The sequence below is a fragment of the Pleuronectes platessa genome, chromosome 6 (assembly GCF_947347685.1).
Source record: "Pleuronectes platessa chromosome 6, fPlePla1.1, whole genome shotgun sequence".
Lineage (NCBI taxonomy): Eukaryota > Metazoa > Chordata > Actinopteri > Pleuronectiformes > Pleuronectidae > Pleuronectes > Pleuronectes platessa.
In genome coordinates, this window is record NC_070631.1 from 4810895 (window position 1) to 4831545 (window position 20651).

The window sequence follows — 20651 nt, forward strand, 5'->3', positions numbered from 1 at the left end:
CAATTAAGCAGTCGCTGGCAATGAAATGCTTGAGTCACAGGCTCTCTTCTAACAATGCTCAAGAATTAGAAAAACAAAAACAAAATTTGACTAAAATAGTGTCAAATAGAATATAAAAAATTGATCCAGCTCCACTGCCGGTGAGGCAGGAGGCCACTGGATCTGGAGATGGAGGAGGACGACAGGGAGGAAGGTGAAGGAGCAAGAGAGGACGGGCGCTCCCCTCAGCTGTGCCACTGGAGCCGCTACTTCCTCGTGGATCTTTTGGCCCTGGCAGTGCCAGTGGTCCCCACCATGGCGTGGCTGTGTCGAGGGGCCCCACGGGACGTCCTGCCGGTGTATCACATCGGCTCCCTGCTCAGAGGCTGCTGCGCCGTGGCCCTCCACTCGCTGCGCCGGCAGGGAGCCGGCCGGGGACGCAGGCCCACCGACATGAACGGAACTTCAGCAATTTATATATATATATATATATTTTATTTGATATTTTAAATTCAGCAATATATATATAAATATATATATACAGCTGAAGAAAGAAAAAACAGTACTGCAATTTTGTGCAATAGTGCAAATATGCCACGGTGCTTATTTAGTGGAGTTATTGCAGTTCGGAGGAGTTTAAAAGTCTTATGGGGGATGAAACTGTCTCTGAGCCTGGTGGAAGGATGATTTATGGGTCAGGAAAGAAGCCGTTACATTTTTGGGGCAGATCTGGATCAGGGGACGAATGGTTGTCATTGTTTATTATCCTTCATGTCCTTGATTCTTTGGTTCTGCTCCTCTTCTCGTCCCAGATTGGCTGTGAGGGCTCCTAGCGTCTTTCTCTAGAGACACCGGTGGGGACGTTGGAGGTCATCAATGTCTCTCACTCCGAGTCGGAAGCCCTCCTCAGGTCAGCGCAGGTACTGTTGCCTCGCCTCTCCTCTTGAACTCCTGAATGACATAGTTGGTTGGCATGTTCGGTGAATGTGTGTAATTTGGTGTCGCCCCTTCAAGGCGCTCGATTGGCACCGGTGGCGGCAGCGTGAAATATTCCATCGACACATCTAGTACCCAGACCTACCCGGGTCGGGGCCGGGCAGCAGAGGAGACCCTCACAGCTCGGACGTATCCCACTACACCAAGGTGAGAGGTACATCAGATACATCAGCTTCCCCTGTCCACTCCATTAACGTGGGCACTGATCATTAAACAATACCACAAAGGTTTATTGAAGGGTCATTGGGTTGGTTTGCTATCAGCTATATCTTATTTATCTATTTTCTTTGCCACAGTTGTCAGCTCTCACGTGTGATTAAACAAAGCCCTTAGTGTAAGTGTGTGTGTGTGTGTGTGTTTTTGTTCAGACGTCAGGCAAAGCACACAACCTGCAGTGATAACCATGGGATCAGGCCCCCGACCCCGGAGCAGTACCTTACGCCCCTGCAACAGAAGGAGGTGTGTATACGACACCTTCGAGCCAGGCTGAGGGAGAATGTGGAAAGACTCCAGCACAGGTGAGACAATTTGCCAGGTTACAAGTTTAATGCAAATATTTTTTGGTTTCTCTTTCCCTAAACGATCACATTTGGTTTCTGCATAAAAGAAATGACTAAAAGAACAAAGGGAATAAATCTGCTATTCAATTGTTCTTCCCACTCTGTCAGGGACTGTGAAATAGACGAGTTGAGGACCCAGCTGTACAGGATGCAGGAGGACTGGATCGAGGAGGAGTGCCACCGCGTGGAGGCCCAGTTGGCTCTGAAAGAAGCCCGCAAGGAGATTCTGCACCTCCAGGAAGTGGTGGAGTCAGGGAGGTCGAACCCCAGTGTCCGGGAACCAGACCCCCACGACCACAAGCCATACTCAGGGCTGCTGGGAGCTCGGCCCGTTGGCAGGTCTCGCTCCTGCGGTTGTTCACCAGCCAGCACTTTGAGCCGCAGCACCACCCACACCCGAATGAGCAGCGAGGCTCTGCATCTGGAGCGCAGCCCCAACGCTCCTGAGGCGGGCGGAGTACCTCGCTCAGCAGGACAAACCCACCTCCTCCTGGAGGCGGCCCTCCTGTCAGAGCAGCTGCCGCCACAGGGCCACATCCGAGGCCCCCCTCGCTCTTCCACCTATGAAAGGCTGTGCAGTGGGGGGGCCGTGTTGCCAGTCTCACACTCCTGCCACACGCTCAGCAGCAGCAGCTGCAGGTGCAGTGGACACACCTACCAACCCCACCATCACCTGTTCCTTCACTTACCTCAGGAGGAGGCCCCAGTGACAGCTGTGACTCCTCCAGTCCCAGTCACTGACCCGGTCCCAGCTCCTTCTCCTGCAGCAGAGAGGAGGCCAGAGGTCCGCTCCCAGGCCTGCAGCCCCACCATGACCTGGCTGTGTGAGGAAACCAGTGCAGGAGAACTCAGTGTCATCTCTTTACCCACAGCAGACGTCACCCCCTCAGAGCCTCCTGCGTCTCCTCCTTCATTCAGCTTGGAGACCCTACCACGGGAACAACCGGAGGAGGTAGTGAAGATGCCAGCAGAGCCACACACCTGCCAACCCCACCCCACAGCTCCACTGCCGGTGAGGCAGGAGGCCACGGTTCTGGAGATGGAGGAGGACGACAGGGAGGAAGGTGAAGGAGCAAGAGAGGACGGGCGCTCCCCTCAGCTGTGCCACTGGAGCCGCTACTTCCTCGTGGATCTTTTGGCCCTGGCAGTGCCAGTGGTCCCCACCATGGCGTGGCTGTGTCGAGGGGCCCCACGGGACGTCCTGCCGGTGTATCACATCGGCTCCCTGCTCAGAGGCTGCTGCGCCGTGGCCCTCCACTCGCTGCGCCGGCAGGGAGCCGGCCGGGGACGCAGGCCCACCGACATGAACGGAACTTCAGCAATCTGACATTAGGAATACAACTTCTCACCTCCGCCGGCCTCACAGCAGCCACATGCTGACATCACATTTTAGTTATAGTCATGTTGCTGATTAGGTTTTTAGATTTTAAAGCCCTTGTATGTTTGTGGACATGCCTTAGACAACAGAGGATTAGTTGTACATTATTAAATACTTGCATTAGTTAAACGTACTGTACTGACTGCTACTGCCTGCAGTTTCAATGGTTTTCTCTTTAGTGCAATTTGCATGTAACTCACCACCTGGCTGGGTTCTCCTGCTTGAATTCCAATGCCCCAACCTCGAAGAAAAGTACTGAGTTTATTTTATTTATAAAATTTGAAGAAGATAAATTGTTTGCTGCCGATTATTTCTCCAATTTCATCATAATCATATCACCATAAAAACTATTCAAAAGTCTATGATTAGTCGACAGACAAAAGCAGAAAGTAAATGGACTTATAGCACAGTGAGTAAAAAGTGGAATGCTATGATTTTGTAATTCCATCCATGAAATTACTGAATGTTTTAAAGCTTTTTATGTTCTCAAAGCTCGAGCATGTGCATCAAATCTAGATCTCAGGTGCAAAACAGACAGATCAGTGATATATATTATATATTTTGCCAAGAAACAAACTAGGATGAGAGTTTAAAACAGTAACGACTCTATTTCTTTGCATTTACCCTGAACCTCAACACTACTTATTAATTTACTGAGAATCAATGACCATAAATTACAGAATAAATGGAGGCGTGGCCCCGTTAATTTTTTACATAACAGAGATAATGATGAACTCATGAAAGCTCAGATCTTTACAGCAGATCAGTCTTCGTTGCAGTTTAAACATAAATATATACTTGACGTCCTTAAATGAACCATCTAGTTACATCTCTTCAGTTCCATGTTTCTATTAAATTTAGACGAGAGGTATTTAGATTTAACATCCACTACTTTGTGATCCACACAGCCGAACGAATGAAGGATAGTTTTTTATATCGTGATTTATTTTCAACTTCTACGTGAAATGGAAGGTCTTTGCACAGCTGGAAGTAACAGAGTTATCCTGCGTGTCAGTGTGGGTTACTTTCACAGCAACGTACTCATATTTACAACCATGTACAATATGTATCATAGACTTGACAAGTGGCCCTTGAGTGTGTCGACTGAAATATTGTATGTACAGTAGATTTTAGCCTTATCGTGGAAAAAGAGCAATGTTTTAGCTTTCAGGGAACTTTACCATAAGGTTTTACTAATGTCACTCAGCTGAGTGCAAACCTCCACCGAGGCCCCAGTCTCCTTATTAAACCACTTTAAATTCACCAAATCCAGATTTGTATTTGGAATCTTCACAAACTCAAAGATATCAGTCCCCTAAACACGTCTGAGCCATGAACTATTTTCTGAGAAAATCTTGTAAAGCCCCCTGATCAGGATCCGTAACCAGATTTCTTTCCCGGATGTATACTGCATTCTTCCACCAAAGATTAATGGTAATCTGTCCAGTAATGTTTATGTAAACCTGCCAACAGATAAACACAGACCCAAATAGAACCTCCTTGGCAGAGAAGAGTCATTTATCTGTGGTTGGATCGAGACACTCGTGATGGAGTGTTTCCTTATTTTCAGTTTCAAAAATTGTATTTTTCTGGATTTGTTAACACCTTCTATCACTCATCCTCCTCCATGTGTGTGTTACTACATAACCTGGACTTTCCAACAGCCTGTAATGAACATGCAACTGTAATGAAGCAGTGATTTATTGTCAGGAGGAAGAGACTAGCACCGCATAATGCCCTGAATGTTTTTTTTTTCTCTTCTTGGAAAATAAAAGATGCTTCATACCTTCTCTCTTTATGATATCAGTGTATTGCAATACCATCATGTATTCATTCATTAACTCCTCAGTGAGGATGATCAAACGTTCTAAAGGAACACTGAGGTTAGACACTGAGATACAACCACACGAACGGAAGGAAGAAATAGCAATTTGTGTTAAAAGTACTCTTTTAATGTGTTTTGAGGAAGGAACAGACCTTTTACAACATCCACAGCTTGTTACACACAACTCCTTCAAATAAAGAGAACCACAAACCCCAAGATGTGCCGACAAAATCTGGGAGGGGGGGACTTGCCATGCAAATTTAGAAACCTTTAACCAGAGACCAAGTATTTTCCTGTAAGACCATCTTTTGGCTTTTTACACATGACCAACAAGACAAACAATGTCCAGCTGGGAACGTTCGAGCAGTTTAAGTCATTTTACTCTTATAAATTAACAATTGATGCTTCAGCACAGACAAATAAAAATCCTACATCTGCAGAGACACGTGGGTTGTTCATGGCAATAATGTGCTTGATTCACAAAACCCTGATTAAAAATGTCATTTCTATTATCTCTTCTAATTTCGTCCAACAAATATCACAAAAGGTCATTGGTGGAAATATCCTTTTGTGTCAAACAATTCACTCTGATTTTTTATTCCAGACAATTCATTACCTGCAATCGATACACTTTTAGTATAGAAGGCCACAGAGCCACAGGAGTGAGACTGATTCCATAGTTCTGACACTTCATCCAGCACCTGGACTTGATGGCCACAATTTGTAAAAATTTAAAGTCAAAGCGAAAAATAAGACATTACCATAAAAATACACAACATAATTTGACAAAATACATTGGATGGGATGGCCTATGACTTATTACTGTATGTAATCTAAAGTATAGTATGAGGGATACAAGTTTTAAAGCAAGTGACACAAACTTAATATGAGTCTAGATGGAAAAGGAGGGTGAACTAGTGAATAGGTCCTATGCAGGAATCAGAAGCAGGAATCAGCTGTTACAGTTTTTCCTCCATGTTCCCGAGATAGGAGTCAACCTGCAGTGAAGAGGAGACGAGTCTTACAGCCCTGATTAAGGCGGAGAGGAGATTACACCACATGGAGACTAAAGCCTGTTATGCTCATACCACTTAATCTCTCAACATCTCCGGGTAAATTACAAAGGCTAAATGTACAGTCGCTGAACAAGTGTTGCACTTAACACAAAATAAAAAAAACTGAAAGATTTTATTATAGGCTTCGTAATAAATGGAGAAGCAGTGTCGTTTATCACTGTAAAGCAATTGCACTTTATATTAGATTACCCCGGTCGATACGGAATATGATGCAGGGAATAAAAATGATTATACAAATAATTAAAAACCACTCACCCTGAAAATTTGAGTGGAATTTAACAAAGTGAGTGCACGAGTTTCAGGCCTCCAGACTGAGCAGCTCCACGTCGAAGGTGAGAGTGGAATCCGGCGGGATGATCCCCGGGTGTCCTTTGTTGCCGTAAGCGAAGTCCGGTGAGCAGGTCAGCTTCGCCCTCTGGCCTACGCTCATCTGTGGAGATGGACAGGTCTCTTCTATTATAACAACACAACAGAGTACATATCTGTGTACACAACCAGGGGCTGCAACCAACAGTTACTTACATTTTGATTAAACTGCCAATTGTTTTTTATTCACTTTGATTAGAAGCTAAAACCACCAATCAACACATCAGCTCATGCTCTGATAAAGTTAGGGACATGTCCATTAAGTCATCTTGATCGTCCCAATGACTTTCAATGACACACAATGTCTTAGCTTCATTTTTGTACAGCAGCAGGACGTGGAAACACATGTTATGGAAGATTCCACTGACCAGTGTCTAAGGTTGTGGAAATCCCCTGACTAGGTGTCTCACTGCTGTGGCCTTTGCAAACAGGGAGTTTGCTACAGTGGACGGACACAGAAGATAGACATAGAGGAGGATTTCTTGTCTTTTATCTTAATACGTTTATGAAGCACCTCTTTGTATTAGTACTGGCATGTCTTCTATTTTTCATATTATGTGTTATGTAACGCCTCTTTGTATAAGTTCTGGCTTTTGTGAAATTGCGGCCAGTTGGTCCATTTTGAGCACCCGTGCTTGATGTATAAACTCTGCAGAGCTTATTATTATTATAAAGACTCAAAAGCAACTCCAGTCTGAGAATTTGATTATTTCAAATCTCAAGATGAATTTCCATCACACACAGAAATGGAGACATGGAAATGAAGATGAGTCGTCCATCTTTATTTACAGTCTGTGAGAAGAGCGGCTAAAACTAACGCACTAATACAACCGTCTGGTTATAAAGGTTATAATGTTCAGTTTCAACAAAAAGCTCCAGCTCACCTGCGCTACTCCTTCCTCCCAACCACGGATAACCTCCTGGTTACCAATCTTGAATTTGAACGGCTTCCCCCGGGACCGCGAGGAGTCAAACACTTTCCCATCTGCCAGTGTGCCTGATGAGAAACCAAGAGAAAGGAAGCTGTTCCATGATTTATGGCTGATACTGAGTCCCACCTTTCTGGATCCAGTGGTGGAGGAAGTAAATACAACAGTATAACAATTAAATCAATATTCTTTTACAAGTAAAATCCCTGTATTCAAATGTGTAGTTCAGTTAAAAGTTCCCAATATTGGCATTGGGCCCCTCTGATGTATCACAGGGGATCATGAGAAAAACAGGAATGATTAAAAAAAACAAAGTCCTGCTACTTAAACTTGTTTTCAGCTCCGGCACTTTTCCTTAATCCTAAGAAATATAGTGCATTTTTCCCTCTTTGAGGCATTTACAGTTCAAATCAAACCATCTGAGAAGAACTGTGCTTGGGTGGATGAGATTTTTCTTTCTGATCGGAAAAGCTGTTTTAGTAAATACCTGTGTATGTGTGCAGTTGTCCGACAGCTGTCAGGATGATGTGTTGTCAACACAGACGGCGCAGAACTTTACTTTCTGTCCTGTCTGTGCTCAACGTTATCTGCTAAGTGGCGTTTGTTCTGAGCTTAACTTTTATTTCTACAACTAATGATGATGATGATGAGAATGCCTTTTTGTGTGTCAGGTCATGGTGGGGCAATTGTTTTGCACACGAAGGCCTTAATAAATCATTAGTCCTGTTTAATTTGCACGGAAAACAAATAACACTGGGAAATGGATTAACAACTAGGACACTATGTGCATTTCACAAAACTTTATATTGAAGAAAATAACTATTTTTAAATATCTCTCTAAAGTTACTGAATCTCCAAAAATCCTGTAAATTCTGGACTTTGTGAAATGGAAAGAAAATCTTGATATTCGTGCCAACAACCAGCGCTGATGTCGAGGGTTGTACTTGACCTTGCTCTTGACCTTATTGTTATGATTGTGACACTTTAAATTGAGCTGAACTTTTTATTTGAGTTCATTCATTATTTTTGCGATGGATTTTTGTGAAGGACGTTGTCACCTTGTTTACAATTAACGTTATTATTACTTTAAGAGCTAAACGTGAGGTTATCTATTGATTTTGATGTAAATATGAATAAAACCTGCAGCTGTCAGATTAATGCAGTAGAATATAAAGTCAGTGAAGTTTCATTTCAATGCAGAATAACACGGACCCACTCAAAGTACCTCAACCGTGTACTTTTTACTGCAAACTCAGGATTTTTGACAACTTAAAGTACTTCAGTATATGTACTCCGTTACTTTTCTCCACTGTCTGTGCACAGCAGCCTTAACGGTGAAGAGCTAACGTTAGCCGACTAGCATCATGGGGCTGGGTTAGCTTAACGTCTGGCGGCTGACAGCGGCTTCGGCACCGTTATCTCGGCTACGACACTTCCCCTCCTCCGTGTCCAGAACCACGAGAACACACATAGGTTTAAATAAAGACAGCACGGTTCATATAAACACACAAGATACAGATGTTAGCTTCACGTTAGCACGACGTTAGCAGAGCAGTGTCAAGAAGCAGTGTGTAAGCCAGGGGCATTAGCTTCAATGCTAACCAGCATAGCACAACCAGTCCCCCGCTTGTGCGTTCACCCAAACCACCGGGACTGTCACGCCTGTAACCGGGACACAAGCAGGGAACATTCGGCTCGGATTTAAAAAAAAAAACGGTTCAGGCCCCGAGTCCTCCGGCTCCAGCCCGGGAAGCCCCAGCGGTGCTCCGGCTCCCCCACTCACCGACATAGTGCACCACGACGCGCTGCCCCTTCTTGGGAAATGTCCGCCCTGGAAACGGGAGAGAAACGGAGAGAAGCACGTTCAAAGGTGAAACACACGCAGGTGGAATGAAGCTGGGACGGTCGAACATCCACAGTTAATAGTCTCACCGTCTCCAGGAGTTATGGTCTCGATCTCTACCCCCATTTTGGCTCCTCGGTTTCCTTCCTCTCGACCACCGTACAATGCGAGAGGAGGCAGGGGGACAGGGGCGGCCTGCTGCTGCCGGCGGGCGGGCGGGTGGTGGGCACCGATGGGGGCGCACCGCACCAAGTCACCGTGTCTGTGTCTGTGTGTTTGTCTGTGTGAGAAGGCATGGAGGTCAATGCCAAGTCCTAATAAGCACAGCTGTACAAACTTAAATATGTGTTTTTATCATTAAAGGTTCTGTTTGTACGATTTAGGTGGAAATTATCTATTGGCAGAGATTAAATATAAAAGAACCGTAGTGATGTTTTCACTTGTGTGTTTCATCTAAACCGTAGGAATTGTTGTTTTCTTTACCCTAGAATGGTTCCTTTATATTTATATACCATATGGTTACATCATGAGCGGGTCCTCTCTACGGAGGCTGCCATGTTTTTAACAGTAGCCCAGACTTGACCAAGCTAACGCCTTTTGAGTTTTTATGGCAACTGAAAGTTACCATAATGCCGCTTTCCATCACATCTCCGTCTTCGGAATGACGTCAAACCCAAGTTACCCGAGTCGATAGCGTTCCAGTTGCACAGAAACAATGTTTACATTAGCCAGCACGACATCGTTAGCAATACCAGCTCATATTGACACATTACTTGGCATTTCACGCATACTAACACTTAAGTAACACAATTGCACATTTCTATGTGTACGGCACATTTGAAGACAGAAGTGCTAACAAACAGTAGAAACTACAGCTTTTGCTACTGTTGATACACGGTGCAGCCATCTTGGATTTCAAAGTCGGGCATGGTGTGGTTCCTCCGACTTTCCAAGCGGAACCGCGGTGTTCCTACTCGGGCTGTAATGCTTGGAAGGGGAGGGGGTGAGGGGTGTTCAGGACCCTTATAAACTCACATTTGAAATCTGCGATTTTATCTGGATCCATGATTATTTGATAATTTAATTATTCCCCTATAAATGGATGATTTTTTTACCATTAATATCCATGAATTATATCCCAGAAAATCTGTAAAAAGAAAATCAAAGATTTGCCACCTTTCTGGATCTGACACAAAAATGTTCACCTTTTCAAGATCCATGCCAAAATGTAATCAGTTCATACCCCGAAGCAAAGCAAACAAATACTGAAATGACAAAGGGACATACAACGGCCTCACAGTGATAAGAACGAAAATGCAACATGGCTACACAAAGACACAAATCAACTTGAAAAGCTGTCTGAGTGTGCGTGTCTGTGCCCGGGGGCCCTTTGTCTTCTGTCAGCCAGCCAGTAGACCCCTTCAGACATGCTGGAGCAGGAGAGGCACAGGTGTAATGAATAACAAAAATGGTCACATCCAGGGGCGTCGTTAGGCCTGTTTTAGGGGGGCTGAAGCCCTAAAATGTTCTTCAGCCCCCCCAAATAATTATTGGGATTTTTTTTTTTTTATAGCTCTAACATGCTACATATGTGAGTGTGTTTCTGGTTTGTATGTTTTCTCCCCCTTCAAATTACAATCCAATAGCCTCTCATCATACTTAACAATAAAAGCCCGGGCACTAGGACCTTTGGGAGTCTGCATCGCTGCTGCGCTGGCTTTCTCACTCTGCAGAGTAACATCTCTCATCAAGACAGCAGGATTACAGCCAAGGAGTTTGAAATTGTAAGTACAGGTAGTTACAGAATGTGGCTGTAGTTGTTAACGATTGTTACCTGCTTAAATTTAGGTTTACTTGAGGCAAATGAAAGGAAATATTGTAATGAGCTATGTTAACACTAAGCTAGCTAGCTAGCTATTTGTTAGAAAATGTCTCCAGTGAGCAAGAGTGTGAACGAGCAAATTTGAAATGTAAGAAATAACTATCGACAGCTCTCTATTCTTTGCATTAATATCTATCTCTAGTATTTTAAAACAATAATATCAGTGCCTATAGAATGTTGTTGTTTATAATCAGTTCATATTTGTGTTGTCAAATTTCACAATGACCCTGAAATTCTGTCTCTTCTGTTATCTTATACTGAATGAATGCAAGCAAAGATACAGAAAAAATCACACTCCTTCTGATTGAACCAATCTATGAACTGTATGAAACATGGATATCCGCAGCCCCAAATGAGCCCAAAAACTTGAGCTTGCCTGAGTGAAAGTTATAGTTCTTTTCAGCCGGCGTGAGGGTCCTGGACCTGTAGGTGTCATGGGAATTTCTCAATAGTCAATCACAAGTCATTACAATGTCTTTCTGGAAGTTTTATTCTACATCTGCAGATGGGCATCAATGTACAAGACCATGGAATAGATTTCTTACAATGAGCAATGACATACAAGAAAAGCAGCACTTTATACATCTCCAAGCCCTTCCTATAGAGGAAACAAATGTTATCGATCAACCTCTTTCATGTTAAGCAATAGGTGACCAATATCCTATCACCTACTTTTTCCCAGACCCTTGGAATGTAGGATCTGTTTTCAAGATCACTTTCCCAATGTTTACAACCACAAATCCCCCGTTCTGTTAAGTCTTTGTTTGGTGACCCTGTCAGTGAGGAAGTCATATAACATCAGTTTGAGTGCAACCCTGACTTCTCAGGCAACATTTGTTATCTTTCGAAACATCAAAGTAGTTCCTCTAATCAATCATTGCCCTAATTTCTATCACATAAGCAAGGAGACAGTTTCTCTCCCTGTTTTTGATAGAGCACAGCTCCCAGACCTTTATTTGATGAGTCATCAAAGGAGACTTCTACATAGAGCTGGATTCAAAGACACACCCACAACTCCAGCTTGATCCTGTAGAATAGAACAAAGCCAAGCTGAGCCTTGTGACCAAGTGAGGACAGAGAGGTGACAGAACAGCCACCTACGAGAGTCTCATCGACAGTTGTCCGCAAGTAACCATGAGTGCAACAGCCCGTATGGGAGGCCAGCTGATCCTTGAAGAGAAATACAATCAGAATCATACACCTTCTGAACAAGAGATACAAGAGTATGCAAGAGAGATTGGTATTGATCCTGGCAGTGAGCCGGAGCTCCTGTGGCTGGCAAGGGAAGGCATCGTTACACCATTGCCTCAAGAGTGGAAGCCTTGTCAGGAAGTGACAGGGGAAATTTACTATTTCAACTTCTCCTCAGGCCAGTCCACCTGGGACCACCCCTGCGATGAGCACTACCGCCTCCTGGTGGCCCAGGAGCGTGAGCGCACCCAGCTCACTGCAGCTGTAGGAGGCATGGGGGCAAAGAAGGACAAGGACAAGAAGACAAAGAAAGAGAAGAAGGAGAAGGAGAAGGAGAAGAAGGAGAAAAAAGAGAAAAAGTTTATGCTGGCTAAAGATGGAGGAAGCTCTTTAGCCAATAAAGTTGACCGACTCGTCCTCAATCAGTCCAGACCATCCAGCTCCTTCTCCAGCCCCTCCGACTCAGAGCGAAGTGGAGTGGAGCTAAGTCCCAAAGCCTCTCTGGGGCTCCAGAGGCCTAGAACCGCTAGAGGTCGGACCCCGTTAAAAACCCTTGACAAACCAGACAGAGAGAATAAAGAGAGAGAGGAAGACGATGATAAGGAGAGTGAGTGGGAGGAGATTCTTAGAGAACAAAAAGAGAAGGAGGGGGGGAGGAGGAAGGCTCATCAGGAGGTAGAGGAGGAGAAAAAACAGTTGATGGGGGAGAAAGAGAAGAGGATGTGTCTCCTCCAGGAGGAGCTGCGTAGGGAGGAGGAGGAGGAGGAGAGGATTCTGAAGGAGGAGAGTGAGGAAAGACTGAGGGCTCTGCGGCAGCGTCTCCTGTTAAAGAGGAGAGAGGAGGAGGCCAGGCTCACTGAGGAGTCTGACAGGATGCTGGAGGATACCAGAGAGTCTATCCAGAGGGAGAGAGAGACACATAATCACAAGCTCAGGGAGGAGAGCGAAGCCATCCTGGAAGATTTGGAAAAAACTCTAGAGGAAGAGCGAGCAGCGGAGCGAGACAGGCTGGAAGCCCAGAAGAGGCAGGATCTTGAACTCCTTAAGGCTGAGCAGGGAGAGGAGCTGGAAGCAGAGAGGACCGACTACCAACGAGAACTCACTGGCCGGCTCCAGGAAGTGCGGGAGGAAGAGCAGCGGGATCATGAGAGGAAGCTGGAGAAGCTGAGGGAAGACCACAAGAGAGAAATGAACAACATCAGAGAGAAATACCTGGATGAGGAGACCATACAGAGAGAGCGCTTGCTGTCCACTCTGCAGGACGACAGAGATCACCTCCAGGCCTCCCACGCTGTCCAGATGGAGAAACTGAGGCTTCAGTTCAACACTCAGATACGAAAGACGCAGCTCACACACTCACGCAAGGAGTCCGAAATGCAGGATCTGGCAGATCAGTTGGAGCTGAAAGTCAAAGAGCTGAAGAGCCAGGAGAGCATGCTGCAGATCCAGGTAGTAGATCTGAAGAGAAGGAGGAAGAACCTCATAGATGAAGGAGAGGAGGTGGACACAGAGAGAGAGGCCTTACCCCAGCTGAACCAGGAGAGAGACCAGCCAAAGGACGAGCTGGAGAGGATGAGAGAGGATAAACAGCAAGCCTTAGAACTCATCCAGAGAGTCAGGGAGGAGCGGAGCGGGGCAATCATGGAAAAGGAGAGGCTGAGAGGAGAGAGGGAAAAAGCCAGAGACGAGAGCAGGAGAGTGAAGGAGGACAAGGAGAAACTGGAGAGCAATGTGACGCTGCTGCATGAGAGATGCAACGGTCTCAGCCACAGAGTCAGTCTCAACGCCGTCTACAATGCCCCCATCAGCAGCGGGCTGAAGGCCTCTGAGGATCTCCTCAACAGCCGGTGGAGCCAGATTTTTCCTGGAGCAGCTGTGGACCCAGTTGCGTCCAGCACCATGAGGACCAGCTCAGCCTACTCAACTTACACTCCTGTTAGTGAACAGAGTACCAGCCTGCGGTCCATGCAGAATTCAGCAGAGATCGATGGTCAGAGGCTGCAGGGAATGATCGACAGCAACAAGAGGTGGCTGGAGACGCAGAAGAAAGACCCCAGCATACCTCTATTGACTCCCTATCAAGCTCCGTCCTCCAAGAGAAGCCTGGTCCAGCTGGGCATGGACGATACCAACCAGATCAGAGTCTACCACTACTGAGGACATTATGCACTGTTCAGTCCTGTCGTTCCATGTCTGTCACTGAGGACTTTGACTGACTTTAATGACTGTGTCGGCTCTGAGCTGTGACGTTTACATGCAGGGCTTCACATGAGTCATGTGGCCTCTGTGATTCATTCCTTTTTAAATAATAAAAAAATTAACTTTCACATCCAGGGCTCTGTGCTGTCTCAGTGCTGCGGCATCTGGCTGCGCACAAAAGACTGAGACGTCACAATTATTAGATTGTGCTGCTTTACCTGCTTTGACAAGTCAGAATCCCTGCTGTGAAACGGCCTGTTGGTAAAAGAGTGGGTTCTCTTGTTATTGAACCTGTCAGACTTATTTTTTTGTGATAATATTGGTGAACATATGCTGCAGAGATATTTCACTCATTAACATGTGATTGAAATGAATTGAGCAGAACAAAGCTTTGACCTTTCATCACTTTTCACATTTATATTATAATCAGTGTATCCAGCAGTTACAGAGCAACATTTTCACCTGGAGTCATGTTTGAGCCAATAAATCAATCATTACAAATCTTTGAATTGGAATTAACAAAACAATTCAAACAACAGATTAAAACACAACAACTTATCTTTAACAACACATCTGGTTACTAATGCTTTATATTGGCGTTAAATTGGAACAAACTCTATTTCACCCACTCTGGAATCTTGAATGCAGCTTCATTAAACCCACGACACTTTGGATTTCACATTTGTTCTGCTAGAAAAAGACTCAGAGTCATTCTCAGGGATATTACGGCTCCTCCTCGTTTTACCTGAATTCTTTTGAATGCTGAGTTTCTGTTTATGATGCTGAGGATGTTCTTTCGACTGGACAACAGATTTACGCCTGTTGTTTTCTGCAGGAGGATTCAGTACGTCTGTAGGTGCACACGACTTCACTAAATAGGATCCATCCTGACTGTAACAGCAGGGTGAGGAGTTTGACTTGTGCGATGTGTCAGTCTTTGTGTTGTTTTGTGATGTTGGTATCACACTAGGATGAAGCTGCTCCGTGTTTTCTCTTGCGTCTGATGATGATATAGCTTCTGGCCTGGTTGAAGAATAAAGAGATAAACATAAATATCAACAGGGTAAATGCTGGAGAATCAAAATGTGTATGCATGCTACTATGAATTGTATCCCGGGCTCAGAATATCCCATGATTCACTGCCCTTCTGTGACAAGCTGGTTTCCAAAGAGGTAATTGTGGTAGCAAGCGAGTCAAAACTCAGAAGATTTTATATTTAAATGTATTCAACCGAAACAGCAAACACTACCGACCCGGTTTACGCAGCCTATGAAGGACGCAGTGGACACTCAGTTCCTAGACCGCGTCCTCCAGAGGATGTGGCCTCTGACTTGAGACACAGATGGGGAACGAGTCCGGTCAAGTTGTCATCCAAACAAGGTGAGGTGAAATCTGCTTTACCTAAACAGAGCTGAGTGATAGGTGCCTTTACCAGTGGACGCCTTCACATTTCATCTGATTCACCATTAAAAATAAATGTAAAACACATAAATAAAATAAAAGCTTTCTCTTTAGCCACTTTAAAAAACAAGATGTCAGAACCCAAAAGGCAGCTTACTGGAGGTCCGCGGTCTGGAGCCGCCTCTCATCGATCGGGTAGGAGCAGAAGAAGACCATGGCTATCAGCAGGAGTGCGATGGGAACTGGTGCGAACAAAACCATTAGAGCTGTCACCACTCCCTCACCATGGTCACACGCACCCGCTCTGTAGCCAACAAACCTGCCGGGTGGGAGAAAAACTAAATTTGACAGATGAACACACACAACACACACGTAGTGAGAGCGAGGAGGACGGACTCACTGTAAGACCAGGGTTGAGATCCCAACAGACAGGCCTCCAGCCAGCTTACTGCAGAAGGCGTAACAGGAGAAGAACAGAGGCTCCAGGTCCGAACAGGACGGGTGTTTCACGGAGAAGTCATCCAGCACATCTGGGAGCATCGACCTGGAGCCACGAACAGGTTATGAAGAAGTGGCCTGGGATCAGACACGTAAAAACATCTCCCAGCATCCTACAACCACTGTTACTTTATTGTGTGTCTCTGTGATTGTTTAGCGCCTCTCTATTGATTCTGGTATTTTGTGTTATTTGCCTGTATGTGTCATAAACTGAATTCCTCCATATTAGGGGATAGGACCTGGATTCTTATCACACTATATATCTGTTCCAAATGTTTTTCTGGTCAATTTAACGACTAAAATGTGGCGGAACATCATGACTGACAGCTGAGACTGAGTCACGATTGGTCGAGCGTGTGTAAATGAAACTCAGTCAGGCTCATGAGAGAGGAGGAAACATTCCTTCATTCAACACCTCCACAAAGTGAGTAGCTGAGATACTGAGGAGACGTGACAGAGTCTTGGAAAGGGACTGAGAGCTCTGTGTCCTCACAGGGAACTGACTCACCACGGCAGCAGGAACACAGTCGCCACGCTCAATCCCATCAGAATACACATGATCACAAAGAGAGGCAGGCTACTGGGAGCACAGGCGATGATGGTCACTGCTGGGATGAAGAACTGAGAGAGACATGAACAGGCCTCACAGGTGAGAGGGGGGTTTTAACATGAGGAGAAAGACTCTCATGACTCTGGACAGGAGGTTCTTACCGACAGTCCGATGAAAAGCGTGGTCTTTTTTCCGACTCTCAGAAGAACGGCTTGCCACAGAGGAACCGCTACTGAGGCAGAGGTCTGCGGAAATATCAGAATCATATCATCTGAAGTTCATAAAGCATCTTTCAATAGAGTTATAATGAGGCCCTTTGCTTCATTCATTAAAGGAGCCATATGAGGCTTTTTCCGTTAGTCTTTCCTCTTGTTATGTGTATTACCAGTAGAGCCAGAAGGAGGTATGGGAACTGAGCTCCCAGTCCGGCTGCATGGCTGCAGAACAGTGCAAAATTACTCCACGACACCTGAGACAAAAACAGATGGGGAGAGAAATCATACAAAGTAAAATGTTATGGTTTCATAATCATTTGTAAAGCAAATAGAAAAGTAACAGCAAATGTACAGAGACGAGTATTGGAAGAGGATTATCCGTGTTACATCAGAGCCACAGTCTGCAGGGATGCATTTCCTGACCTGAAATGCAAGAGCACTGAACACGAATCCAAGCACCAGTCGCTGGTAAGGAATGTGATGAATCAGCATCTTCAGCGAGGTGAGATAGGACGGTCGCGGTTTGTCATCAGAGCGGACAGGAGCTGGAGATACAACCAGAATGACACAAAGAGGAAAGAGTTGAGAATTCCTCCTTATGATAAGTTTATCTTTGAGGTTATTTAAGTCAACAAATGAGTCGTGTTCTCTGATTGACGTGTCGCTTGCTATTTCTGGATTGGAAAAGATTCGGATGACCCATCTGCTCCATTGGACATTAGTGACTCACCCGGCTGCTCCTTCACCCCGAAGACGAGAACCAGGCTGCAGAGGAAGAACAAAGCACCGACCACCAGACCTGAGGTCAGGAAAGCCTTCCGCTGAGGGAGAAACAAGGGGCATCAAACCTCCGCAAACACACACACCCAGAGCCACACAAACCCAAACAGGCCACGTGTGTAGAATTTGAGTTATTACCTCCATCAACAATGTTTACGTCTGCTGTTGTTTTGTCTGTTGACAGGATTACGCAAATACTTCCTGTAGTCTCACACCTCTTGATTGACTTTCAAACAAGAGATGTCAACAGTCATGTTTCTTATTTTTATTTTAGGGCAAAACTAATCATATTGTGACTATGGCATCAATTTTCATATATGTAACTCTTGGAAAGAAAGACATTTCTACTGTGTGAAACTTTTCCTGGACTCTGACAAAATCTCCTTTTGTAACTTATATAATCCAAAGGACCTGTAACGGTTTGTCTTTGCAAACACAGATTTAATTCCATTAAATCTAATCCCCTAAGCCTGCGTAGTTATGTAATAACTAACAACACACACACACCACACACACACACACACACACACACACACACACACACACACACACACACACACACACACATCAAAGTCATGGCTCATTGACGTCAGAGGACAGTGAATTGATTTATGTTTCCTGGATTCCTGGAGGATTACATTTAACTATACCCTAACCACTTATCCTAACCTTTAACTAAACTTTAACCTAATCGTAAAACCTCTTCACTTTACACACACACACAGACACACACACACACAATGTCCATGTCAAGATAAGCAGAGTAAATTACAGGGTAAGGAGATATCCCTGGGACCAAGAGACTACAATAGCAGAACAATGCTGCTACACCGCCTCAGAAACTTGAGCGTAATCGCTGCCGGAGCCAAACTGTGGTTTCACGCTGTCAGAGCAGTTTGTACCGTTCCCTGCAGCGATGCAGTCGGTGGTGTGGCCGAGCTCTGAGGCGTCTCGTGGGCCTCGTCCAGCTGCTGACAGGCCTCCTGCTTCTCTGTGTTGTACACGGCCACAACCTGACCCTGAATCACAGAGGCCAGCAGCATCGCCACCATCTCCACGCTCATCCCTGGACACAGAGAAGGGGACACGTTCGTTAGGCCTGACTTGGGAGTATAGAGATAGAGATGTGACCTGAGTCCTGCTGGTCTTACTGTAGGCTGTGGCCGAGTCCCTGTCCCTCTGATCTCCCCCCAGGAACATGTTGAGCGAGAGGTACGGGACGTTGTAGCACTGTGAACGGACGACAGAGAAATAGGAACTAGTAGTTGTGGAAGAAGTAACTAGTTCTTTCCTTAACTTTACTTTATTTTGATTTACTTTGATTATTATGTGTTTTTGATGTTAACTCTTAATTTGCCGAGAAACTTAAGACTGCGATTGCCAGAGGCAGTAAAAAGTACAATAATCCCTTGTGTGGTGCAGTGCAATTCAAAAATGAAGCATACAAATAAAGAAAATCTGTACTTGAGTAAATGTACTATATCACTTTTGACCAGCGGCTACCAGCTCCTGCGCCACTTACACTCATGAGGGTCTCGAACAGGCAGGTCACTGTGAGGAACCACAGGACGCTGAGCGGCTGGGACACGGCGCCGCCGGGCTCGAACCACAGCAGCAGATAGGACAGGACAGCGAGCGGAGAGGAGAGCAGCAGCCTGTGAGATGAGCATTGATGGCTCTGATGAGTTCAGGGCCCAAGGATGAATCCTAACTCTACTCAGAAGGAAGTGCATGTGACAACACGTGGTGGGTCTAACCAAACCCACCATGGGATGAGTTTGCCGATGGGTGTGCGTTTGCTGCGGCTCACCAGATATCCAACCAGAGGGTCCGTCACTGCGTCCCAGGCCCGACTCACAAACAGAATCAGGGACACATAGTAGGCCTCCATCTGTGGAGACATGTTTGTGGAGACTGATAACAATCCTGCTTCTACCACCGGTGGTGTCGTGACCAGGGCAAACACATCACGGATCCTCCTGAAGAACCATTTGAGCTTTTACCTGCACAACATCCAGGAGGAAAATCTGCAGGGAAACTCCTATAGCTACAGCAGTGATCTGATTCGGGACCCCACCCACAGCGTAACACAGCTTCCTGGTCAGAGGGATCCCCCCCGACCCCTGTGGAGAGCAGAGAGGAGAGAGGACAGGAAGCTGTAACACCTATAACCACTATAAATAGTAGTAGCATCGTTTTCTGCACTAAGCTGATGCACTGGGACTAATCGTTTGCTATTGTCTTTTTAACTCAAATTTAACTTAAATTGTAAGTTGCAGAATATTTAACACAAAAAGTCTTAAAGCAGCTGATGTGGAATAAAGTCTGTGGCCAAGATATGAGGCACCAGACCAAAACATTTACTTAATTTGATCCAATGTGTTTTTGTTTTGCATACTAGAAAAACTGTAAAATCATAAAACAATTTATTTTTTAAATACTGTGAGATGTATCCTTGTGTAAAAAGAAGGACAAAGAGGAAACTCACCCTCTGATGTTCATCGTCACTGCCGGAGTGTTTGTTCTCATCCTGTGTTAAAACACGATTCTTTAAAGTCTGTAACTGATTTGTAAAATCTCTTAAACAAGTCATTCTGTTGAGTTCAGAGGGAAAATGCCACAGGCCGACTGACGGCTAGGATCTGGCAGCACCTGCATTAGACAACAATGGATCTCCTCATGCACACACAGCTGTAGGTTCAGTCCCCCTGTGTGACAATGGAATCTGGTTTGACAACAACTCGTCACACATCAAGGCCACTTTCTCACTTTCTTATATTCATGATGTAAAAACATTACAAAACATGGCTTATTAGTGGACACGCTAGATTTTACATTCATAACTAAGGTAGACAGACAGACTGACAGACAGACAGACAGACAGATAGATAGATAGAAAGATGGACAGATGGATAGACAGATAGATAGAGAGATAGATAGATAGATAGATAGACGGACAGATGGATAGACAGATAGATAGATA

At 45.1% G+C, this 20651-nt stretch overlaps 4 protein-coding genes across 4 annotated transcripts; 2 read left to right on the forward strand and 2 right to left on the reverse strand.

Moving 5' to 3' along the window:
* The first annotated feature begins 855 nt into the window (after positions 1 to 855).
* Positions 856 to 4648, forward strand: LOC128443008 (syntaphilin). Its single transcript, XM_053425691.1, has 4 exons — positions 856 to 899; positions 994 to 1122; positions 1344 to 1493; positions 1644 to 4648. The coding sequence occupies exons 1-4, from the start codon at positions 856 to 858 to the stop codon at positions 2860 to 2862; spliced, it is 1542 nt and encodes a 513-aa protein (XP_053281666.1). The 3' UTR covers positions 2863 to 4648.
* Positions 4649 to 4843: 195 nt separating this feature from the next.
* fkbp1aa (FKBP prolyl isomerase 1Aa) lies at positions 4844 to 9154 on the reverse strand. The gene is made up of 5 exons (XM_053425744.1): positions 9042 to 9154; positions 8893 to 8940; positions 7065 to 7177; positions 6070 to 6244; positions 4844 to 5736 (listed from the first exon to the last, which is right to left on the reverse strand). Exons 1-4 carry the CDS (start codon positions 9076 to 9078, stop codon positions 6113 to 6115), a joined length of 330 nt encoding a protein of 109 aa, XP_053281719.1. The 5' UTR covers positions 9079 to 9154; the 3' UTR covers positions 4844 to 5736; positions 6070 to 6112.
* A 3234-nt stretch (positions 9155 to 12388) lies between these two features.
* LOC128441877 (centrosomal protein of 164 kDa-like) lies at positions 12389 to 14182 on the forward strand. The gene has a single exon (XM_053423993.1). It carries the CDS (start codon positions 12389 to 12391, stop codon positions 14180 to 14182), a length of 1794 nt encoding a protein of 597 aa, XP_053279968.1.
* Positions 14183 to 15778: 1596 nt separating this feature from the next.
* Positions 15779 to 20326, reverse strand: mfsd2al2 (major facilitator superfamily domain containing 2a-like 2). The gene is made up of 14 exons (XM_053423994.1): positions 20321 to 20326; positions 20157 to 20198; positions 19672 to 19791; positions 19435 to 19559; positions 19191 to 19323; positions 18820 to 18898; positions 18571 to 18734; positions 17619 to 17709; positions 17312 to 17433; positions 17059 to 17142; positions 16835 to 16918; positions 16632 to 16744; positions 16026 to 16169; positions 15779 to 15944 (listed from the first exon to the last, which is right to left on the reverse strand). Exons 1-14 carry the CDS (start codon positions 20324 to 20326, stop codon positions 15779 to 15781), a joined length of 1473 nt encoding a protein of 490 aa, XP_053279969.1.
* Positions 20327 to 20651: the final 325 nt, after the last annotated feature.

Bases quoted from the DNA above. Each gene is read 5' to 3' on its own strand.
- LOC128443008 (XM_053425691.1), top strand. From the start codon at position 856: ATGTCTCTCACTCCGAGTCGGAAGCCCTCCTCAGGTCAGCGCAG. The intron at 900-993 runs GTACTGTTGCCT...CGCCCCTTCAAG, and splicing joins CCCTCCTCAGGTCAGCGCAG to GCGCTCGATTGGCACCGGTG. The intron at 1,123-1,343 runs GTGAGAGGTACA...GTTTTTGTTCAG, and splicing joins ACGTATCCCACTACACCAAG to ACGTCAGGCAAAGCACACAA.
- fkbp1aa (XM_053425744.1), bottom strand. From the start codon at position 9,078: ATGGGGGTAGAGATCGAGACCATAACTCCTGGAGACG. The intron at 8,941-9,041 runs GTGAGACTATTA...TCCCGTTTCCAG, and splicing joins GACCATAACTCCTGGAGACG to GGCGGACATTTCCCAAGAAG. The intron at 7,178-8,892 runs GTGAGTGGGGGA...GTTTCTCATCAG, and splicing joins CGTCGTGGTGCACTATGTCG to GCACACTGGCAGATGGGAAA.
- mfsd2al2 (XM_053423994.1), bottom strand. The intron at 18,735-18,819 runs GTAAGACCAGCA...CTCTGTGTCCAG, and splicing joins GGACTCGGCCACAGCCTACA to GGATGAGCGTGGAGATGGTG. The intron at 15,945-16,025 runs GTGAGTCCGTCC...CCCACCCGGCAG, and splicing joins ATCTCAACCCTGGTCTTACA to GTTTGTTGGCTACAGAGCGG.
- LOC128441877 (XM_053423993.1), top strand. From the start codon at position 12,389: ATGCTGGCTAAAGATGGAGGAAGCTCTTTAGCCAATAAAGTTGACCGA.